This window comes from Melanotaenia boesemani, chromosome 5 (genome assembly GCF_017639745.1).
Source record: "Melanotaenia boesemani isolate fMelBoe1 chromosome 5, fMelBoe1.pri, whole genome shotgun sequence".
NCBI classification, from domain to species: domain Eukaryota; kingdom Metazoa; phylum Chordata; class Actinopteri; order Atheriniformes; family Melanotaeniidae; genus Melanotaenia; species Melanotaenia boesemani.
The window spans coordinates 35,554,892-35,564,294 of record NC_055686.1 but is presented as its reverse complement, the minus strand read 5'-3'; the positions used below and the strand labels follow the sequence as shown (position 1 = coordinate 35,564,294).

Below are 9,403 nucleotides of genomic sequence, written 5' to 3'. Positions count from 1 at the left end.
TATGAGCAGGTTTTCATAACCCTTGGACTGACTCCATCTAGACCGGCAGCCTTTCTCCAGTTCAGTCTCTCCCGTTGTTTTTTACCTGACTGCAGGAGACAGACAGGCTAGAGGTGGAGGCAGAGGAGGTCTCAGCGTGTTCTGATGTGGAGGGAGATGAGGCTGTGTTACAGTCCATGACTGAGCTGCAGGCGATGATAAAGGAAACACTGGAGTTTGTTTTCTCAGAATTTGGAGAATTTGAACAGCTCATCATGGCTGCTGCTCAGATACTTCCAGGTTATTTAATTCATTTTAGGAAGATTCATAAGAAAAAACTATTACTGAGCTGACTGGAACACGGCATGGGGAAGAACACGGCATATTTGGACATCATGTCACAGCTTGCTTTTCATCTGTGACTCTTTACTCTCCATGTGACATTATTATTGTTGTCATTAATTTGTGTTTTCCTTCTTCTTTCTCAACAGGTATCCCTGGCTTATGCTGGGTTTACATCAGAAGACTTTTAAAAGATTTGCAAAAGACTCTAGAAAACTACCAGCTCACATCTAAAGACAAATGTTTAGGGTTTTAAGTCTGAGTCTCAGACTGATATTTGACAAAGACAGTGAATCACAACACTACAACTAGATTCCTAGTCCTGGTTCTGATGGAGGTTTTTATCGCCGCTGTCTCCAGGTTTGAATCAAAGAGAGTCCATTGGTTTCCTGAACTATGTAATTATTTGAATAATTAGTTCATATGAACACAGTTATTATAAACTGGACTAATGTGGATCATATGATGGATTTAAGTGAATTAGAACTGGACCACAGTTATTTGGATTGAATGAGACTATCTGTAAAACTGACTTGAGAAGACTTTATTGTAAACTGGTGCTGTCTAAAGAAAGCTGAAGTGAACAAAAATATCCAAAGAGATGGAAATGAGGGAGACAGTAAACTTTTCAAAATCATTAAACTTTAATAAATATAAATACTTAAAAATACAAATTTATAAATAAAGGAGATGAGAAGTAAGGGTGGGAATCCGGAGGAGATGTAGTCTTATTGAGGTTGGTTGAACTGACCCATGAACAAAACTGCACCTGAAAACAGACAGAAGGATATCAGTTACACTCTGCTGCTGCTGTGAATATCTATGGAAATGTTTCCTGAGTGTTACCTGTGTGTTTGTGCTGAATGAGAAAGAGGAAGGGTCGGTCCAGAGTGATCTCCTCCACTGCCATACGAGAGAACATGATTGCAGCTACAGAGTAAGAAAAGACATCATCACATGGTGAGTTACAGTGTTTACCTGACGTTTAATGTTCAAGGTTTCTGTACTCGTCTCACATAAAGTTTTTTAAAGCTTTTTTTTTTATTTTTAAATTAACATTTGATGCACCAGTGCAGGGATTGCCAACTGCAGACCTCTTTGGCTTCTGTCTTTCAGGTTTAGATGTTTCCCTGTTACAATACACCTGACTCAAATTAAATGGTTCTCAAACATCTTGATGTCAAGTTCTGCACAAGCATCTTAATGACCCATTCATCTGAGTGAGGTGTGCTGCAGCAGGAAACATCTAAAACCTGCAGGATGGCGGCCCTAGAGATCTGGAGTTGGTAGCATTTTTTCCATCATCTCTCCATTAAGGAAAGAAATTGCTAAAAGCTGCAGTATTAGAAAAACTTTAAGTTATTTTCTCTGTTAGGAGCATATTTACTAATCTGAAAAAATCAATATTCATTTGCAGGTTTTTCTAAAGTAAATAAATCATCCAGTCGAGAGGGACAGAGTATTTGTCAGTTTAGTTTACTGTGATGTTATTAAATGCTGGTGTCACCGTGTCGTGTGGTGACAGGACCAAAAATGTGGAACCAGGCAGGAGGAAGGTGGATGAAGACTAACACAAACCAAATGAAAAATAGATAAACAGACCGCACTGAGGGAACAACTATGACGACAAGGAAAGGGACTACGCAAAGACGATGACCTGACAGACAACAAAAGAAACCACTGGGTATTTATACAGAGAAGAACTAACCAAATGAGGAGCAGGTGGAGCAATCAGCAACGTAAGAGCAGGTGTGTACTGAAAGGAAGTAGACTCAACAGAATACAGAAGGGGCTAAAAAATTCCAAATAAAACAGGAAGCAAGGACAGTAACTTAAACAGCGACAGTAAATCTAACAAAAACCCAAACAAAACCCACTAGCCTTGACAAAAGGGAGATAAAGATGAAGGATGAATTTTAAATTCTTTGCATATTATAATGTTCTGAGCATAATAGATGGCAGATTACTTATAACAACCAAAAGTAACTCGACTTGCAAAAAAATAAAAAAGAAATACAAACAAAAAACAGAAACTTGTGAACATCTATGAGCCAATCACATGGCAGCAGCTCAATGCATTTAGTAATTTAGTCATGGTGAAGACGACTTGCTGAAGTGAAGTGAAGGAGGATTTCAAGAGGATTTAAGTGACATGGCTGTTGGTCTGAGTATTTCATAAACTGCTGATCTACTGGCATTTTCACACACAACCATAGAGTTTACAGAGAGCAGCAGTGTGTCCATTTTCTTCAAGCCATTCCTGAGTCACGGCCATCCAACACTTAGACGTCTCCAGCATGCAGAGGTAAAATGGAGTAGGACCAACAGGAAGATGTGTGACTGGTGCTTAGATTTAAATTTAAATTCAAGGTTTGATTTACAAAGATTAAGTGTTTTAAAAAACTCCAAGGATGTACCATCCACGGGTATAATAACCATTTATAGGTGTGTGAGGAGGTTCCGATGTCATTTTTTTTGTCCGATACGATTCCGATACCCAGTGTTTAGGTATCTGCCGATACCAAGTACAGATCGATACTAGTGATATTTTGTTAAAAGGTGTATAAACTGTATTTCTTTCTTCAGCTTGGATCTGATTGAAATGAGACTGATACATTTCTGCGTCCAGTAACAATACTTTGGGTTAAATATAAGATGAACCACGAACTGCTAGTTTCCTCCTTCTCAGGTGAACAATAAACAAGTGAAACGAGAAAGACGGTGTTAGCACCAGAGAAGCCGATCAGCTGATCATGACAGCCGGACACGGAACAACAGGAGAGAGAGGAGGAGGAGAAACGGAGAAGGCAAATTAGTACAAAACTGCAGGAAACATTTCTTTTTTTTTTTTTTTAATGAAAGAGTGCGAGTGCTGAACCCTCTCAAAGGGAAAAGTGTGGGGGATGAGGGAGCGTTAATTCTGGTTAACGCAATTAATTACATAATTAGTTACTGTTGTTAACATGTTATTTTTGACAGCCTTAATATTTATTTAATTAATGTTTTATTAACACGTCAAATCCATGATGGCCACAGAACTGTTTTAATCATTGAGTAAATAAACTCGGATCAAAGAATTTCTATTAAAAACTATCTTGAAATTAGACGTACAATGAATGTTTTCCACAAAGAACAGGGGCTGTTAATCCAGGACAATAAATTCTAAGACTTCTGTTATTGTGGTGGCTTTCTTCTGCGAATTCCTCATGTTTTTTAAAAAACATGGTTCCTGTTATTGCTGTGGTTCGATGCACATTTCCTTTAAGGCAACAAACTCGTGCTCTTTCACGTGATTTTAACCAAAATGCTTTATAAAGTCACTGCTGGTAAATTTGGCAGTATTCATGTCGCCTCTGGACACTTCAGCCGTGCATATGAGGCATGTCTCTGTTTTGCTAGCGGGATTTTCTAATGAGTAATGACGGCAAATTACTAACATGCCATTAATGCTAAATGTTATCGCAACAGTGACTCATGTACAGCTTCTTCTCCACCTACCAGCTCAAAACAACGGTCACACAGGACTGCGTAGCTTCCCTTGTCTGTGTGTGGTTATTATGATTCAGTTTCCATGGTACTGGATGGTGTTAGACAGAATTACTTGCAGACACCGATCCCCTTACTTCTGGTAGGATCGGCAAGTAATTCTGTCGGCCGATCCCTAGTATTCAGTCCTACCTGTTGCTGATGCTCCTTTAGTTCCTTGTTCATCCACCTCGATCTTCACCCTCTGAAGGACCTTGGACACGCAGAGCCGCTCATCAGCTGGAAGACAGAAACACATGCAGGTCAGATTTTAACCTGAACCATATTTAATCATACTAACTGGTGTCTTTGACATGAACTTACAGGTTATACGTGTGAAGTCAGCCTTTGCCTGGTTGAACATGTCTCCTAGTCCCATGTTACGAAGAGCGTTCTTCAGATTCAGATCAGAGTTTAGAGAAAACCTGTGAAAACACAAAAATCCTCCAGTTCCAGTGAAATCTAGGTTATGTGACCTTAGTCCTTCAGATGAAGGCTTTCCTCCTCACCTCGGCATGGCCAGCTGCTTCCTGACATTCCTCAGCTCCAACCTCCACTGCCGAATCATCTGGCTGCTCAGGCCCGCCGTCAAGATGCTCAGAGGAACTTCAGGTTCAAACGGTGACACCAGGAGCATGCTCAGTGAATCCCCCTCATATGGTACCTCAATCACATCATAGTCCACCCCATCAGCAGTCACAAATTCACCTGTCAGGCGTAGAGAACAGATGAAGCTCCGTATTGTTCTAGAGAAGACACTGTTGATCAGCTGTGTGGCCAACCTACCATAGTTAAAGTTGTGGGTGAGTCTCATCATGTGGACCGGAACATCACTGCCGTTAGCACAGTGAAACATCCTTTCCTGGCTCAGTCTGGGGTCAAAGGGAATCTTCCAGATACCCTGGAAGTGGAGAGCATTCAGGAGGACCAGGCGAGTCTCCTCTGTCAGAGATCCAGATGCCAGGAGCTCCGGAATGGTACCTGGAGATGACATGGACATGTCTTATTTTGGAAATTCTTCTACATGACGTCGGTGACTCCAGAGGTGCTATTGGTACCTGCAGTGTGGTCTGAGACCCATGCATTGATGACACTGATGGCCTGCTCTGGATTGGTGAAGTCAACTTGGTGGGGGTGGGTCTGGAAGGTCTTGGCCAGGGCCCGACGGTACCCCTTCTCCAGGCTCATCTTTCTCTCCACCATCACTCCACTGGTAATGTCCACTCCCTCCTCACTGGCCAGGTCTCTCTGCAGCAGACGCTGCTGTCGAGGCATCCCTCGCTCTACCAGAGAAGAAGAAGGTCAATAAAAGAGGGATGCCTGAGATAATATGGGACATCTGGGATGAATGGGAAGTCTGGCATTGTTTGAAATTGTCTGGAATGTCTTGGTTAAGTTTAATACCCAAAGGCTGAACAACACTGGATCTCCTCTGGTTTGTTACCTCATGCACAAGCCCTACACAGTAAATGATCCCTGTGGTTGTTTGCTTTGGTCTCTCATTTCTGAACACCGTTACCATCTTAGAAAGCCTCAGTACCGTTCAGGTCTGGGCTGTGACATGGACTGAACTCTATATCCAAGTTTATTATCAGAAGCTGTGACATAGTTTGCATATTCACATAAATTTGTGATTCACTCACCTTGCAGAGAAAACCCCAAAGCTACAGCCAAGGCTCTGTGGGTGTTTCCACCTGCACCTAGCTGAGCCATGGCCATCACACTGGCCACTCCATATGGGGAGAAGACCAGACTGTTGTTTGCAGAGTCTTGGACCAGCTGGGAAAAGACCTTCAGGCCAAAATCAGTCTGCTTATCCTGCAGAGAAGCCAGTCCCACTCTGCTCAGGGTCAGCAACAGCAAGATGTACATACACTGCATGCTGGGAAGGAAAAAGACACATTCACATTCTGTATTACAAGCAATCAGTTTCTGCTTCTTGTTCTAGAAACAAAAATTGAGGCGGTTCCTCATGTTTTCCATTTGAGGGAACATCACGTCTTCATGCCAATAGAAGACAAGAATCTGACTGTTCTCCTGATCTTGTTCAGTCTGTGACATGTTATCTTTACAGCACATCCTCAGCAAACCAGGTTTTACAGCAGAGTGCACGTGTTCAAAGATTAGAGTACAAAGATTAGGGTCCAGCTTCAGTCAGCCATGTCACAAGCAATGGTCCAATCCAGAAATCTTGGAGTCATTTCGGACTCTGACCTAATTTTTAACATCCATATTAAAGGAGGGACCAAATCTGCCTTTTGCATCCTTAAGAATATACCTAGAATAAGGGACTGATAGCTTGATGTAGAAAAACATCATTATCTTCTGTTTTTAGTAGACTTGCCTACTGTAATGTTTTTATGGGTCTCTCCAAAAACACAACTAAGACGACTGCAGCTAATCCAGATTGCTGCTGCTCGTGTCCTCGCAAAGACCAGAAAAAGTTTCCATCTCTACACTGGTTCTGATTCTGGTCTATAACATAGATCTGATCTGCTGGCACCATATGAGCCGCTGAGACCTCTAGGATCATCTGGGTCCAGTTTGCTTTCCACCCCGAGGGTTGAAACCAAACATTTATTTTTCCTGCTCCTGATATCTGGAACAAACTACCAGAAAACCTGAATCCAGACCTGGAGAGTCCTGGAAAACCTGAAGTCTGACCCAAACCTAATTTCCCTGAAAACCTTTTATAAATGAAGAAGAGTTTTGCTGTTTGTATCTGTTTAAATGTTAATATGATTAAATTATGTATTTCTGGATTCTTCTCTCTTGAATACATTTCTATTGGCTTGTGCAAGTCCAGGCAGCTTGTAGCTGCAACTACAGATCTGCAGATCTACCAAACCCAGGACTAAACAGTAGATCAGTATCTCTGGGTGAGATCAGGGTGAATCAGATCCCTTCAGTCCCAACTAACCTCTGAGACCATTAGCTGTAACCGCAAACCAGGAGAGTCAGACTCATCTTAGTTCATGTTCCACATTCAGCTAATCTGATCTCTAGTAGTCTGGACCAGTAAAATAACAACAGAATAACCTATAAATAATGTAAAACTACACATTTCCCCTTTGTTTTAGTACAAAGAAGTACAAGAACATTATCAAGATGTTTACATTTAATGAACTATCCTTTTAGATAACACAATGAATTACCTGAATTTTCTGGAGAAAATGAAATGCAGGTTCAACTATGATTTATTTTAGTTAGGCATTTATATAATTTAGTAGATTATAGAAGATTTTATCAATTTCTTCAACCTATATATATTTTGATCTATATTTATATTATGTATTTACACATTTTATTTATTTAACAGAATGTATTTCTTCTCATTTCCACATGAATTACAGCTTGCAGATCACAATCAATAAATCACCAAACAACTGAAAGTGACAAATCCGGTAATTCACATTATGATCAGGGTAAGTTTTCCAGATCTAGAGGTTATTTTAAATAAACATACGTGTCCATTTCCACATAATGTGTAGTTATCCTGACCACCTGAACGGACTCACCACATAATAAAAACTAAAATCGGATCTATTAAGTCAGAAAAATAGAAAAGATAAAGCAAGTTAATGCCCTGCTTTAGAAATGTTTTACTTTAAAACATAAAAAATGAAACCTCATGTGGTAAAATTAGGAATTACATTTACTTTTATAAAAAATTTTACATTTAATATCTTTCAACTGGACCTTCTGGTGGGCCATTTCAGGCTTCCAGTCCACATGTTTGACACCTCTGGTCTAAAACATCCCTGTTCCTACATAAACTGCAGGTCGATCTGAGTTCAAAATGATGTCACATGAAATTATGTCTTATAGAAAGAACATTTCTGTGTTTGGTTAAATAAGTCAGACGTGTTCCCACTACCATATCCTGATGTATCAGGATGTCTGAAAGCTAGATTAGTTGTAGTCCTCCAAGAAAGAACAGAAAGTTCCCTCTTCACCGGGTGAAAGTGGAAACTTTCCTGAGTTAACATCTGGTTCCTGGTCTTGTTCGGCAGGTCTTACCTTGTGGTTTTAGGTTTCTGTGGTCTCTGTTCTGCTTTGCTGCTGCTGGAGTGTGAAGAAGTGAAGAGTTTGTCCTTTTCTGCAGCATTTTATAGATCCTCCCTCCTCCTGCACACACACACACACACACACACACACACACACACACACACACACACCCTAAATTCATTAGACGATGACATCATCTGACAGCGTCTGGAACGGTTTCCTCTTCATGAACACACTTTTCCACTCTCCTCTGACTAAAACATGACACAGCAGATGGAAAGTCATCCAGTTGTTTTCACATTCTCTATGTCCACCTTACTCACGCAGGAAAAGGGTTGGAAAGTTGTGGATGGTCTGAAATCAGTCCATTCCTGAAGGATAAGCACATGAATATGGCTGGGATGTTTCAGATTCTGCTATGTCAGGAATTGGAATCTGAACACATGACTCACGTGAAGCTTTCCAAACAGGAGCAAAGAGTTAGGATGAAGCAGGAGCATGAAGATGTGGTTCAGCATAGCAGGAGTTTTCATTAACTCTCTCTTCCTGTTTACTGCAAAATGTCCAAGTTTAAGCTAAAAATCCAACCTGGAACATTTGATGCTTCCTCCAGAAAGGTTCTTCAGTGGAACATCCATCTGAAGCCGCATCATCCCAGAACAACATGTGCTGTCATCTTCCTGATTATTCCAAGCACAGCTTCAACCTGTCTCTACCTTTCACACACTCTTACTGGACACATCAAAACACCAAGTCCAACTGTAGTTTTCTCACCAAACCTGGTAAACAGGACAGAGACAGAGAAGGAAAAACATTCCTTATCTAAAAGCCTGTTGATGATAAAGAAGGATGAATGAGTCAGACTTCATGTTTAGTTTATCAGAGGTGTTGTTTCTGTTTTCTTTAAGAGAACCACTAAAGATCCATCACTGCTGCTGGGCCCCCAGACCCACTCAGGAACCGGGGGGATGGGATTCTGGACTTGAATTCTCCTGCTTCCGATTGAGTCATGATACTCTTACAAACATGAATGAATGAATGAAAATACACAAACAAATAAACAAACAAACAAATAAATAAAGTTGGTGGTGAATGGCTGTTTATCTCTGTGGTGGACTGGTGACATGATAAGGTGTACCCTGTATCTCACCTGATAGCAGCTGGAATATTTTCCAACCCTACAAACATGAACTGGTTTAAGCAATACTGAGGGATGGATGGATGGATGGATGGATGGATGGATGGATGGATGGATGATGGATGTGTGGGTGGATGGATGGATGGATGGATGGATGGATGGATGGATGGATGGATGGATGGATGGATGGATGGGTGTATGGATGGATGGGTGGATGGATGGATGGATGGGTGGGTGGGTGGATGGATGGATGGATGGGTGTGTGGATGGATGGATGGATGGATGGATGGATGGGTGTATGGATGGATGGGTGGATGGATGGATGGATGGGTGTGTGGATGGATGGATGGATGGATGGATGGATGGATGGATGGGTGTATGGATGGATGGGTGGATGGATGGATGGATGGA

General features: G+C 41.2%; 1 protein-coding gene across 1 annotated transcript; it reads right to left on the bottom strand.

Moving 5' to 3' along the window:
• Nucleotides 1–935: 935 nt before the first annotated feature.
• On the bottom strand, nucleotides 936–8,092 carry serpine1 (serpin peptidase inhibitor, clade E (nexin, plasminogen activator inhibitor type 1), member 1). The gene is made up of 9 exons (XM_041984862.1): nucleotides 7,867–8,092; nucleotides 5,490–5,728; nucleotides 4,905–5,129; nucleotides 4,633–4,827; nucleotides 4,356–4,554; nucleotides 4,171–4,271; nucleotides 4,000–4,086; nucleotides 1,168–1,251; nucleotides 936–1,090 (listed from the first exon to the last, which is right to left on the bottom strand). The coding sequence occupies exons 2-9, from the start codon at nucleotides 5,725–5,727 to the stop codon at nucleotides 1,050–1,052; spliced, it is 1,170 nt and encodes a 389-aa protein (XP_041840796.1). The 5' UTR covers nucleotide 5,728; nucleotides 7,867–8,092; the 3' UTR covers nucleotides 936–1,049.
• Nucleotides 8,093–9,403: the final 1,311 nt, after the last annotated feature.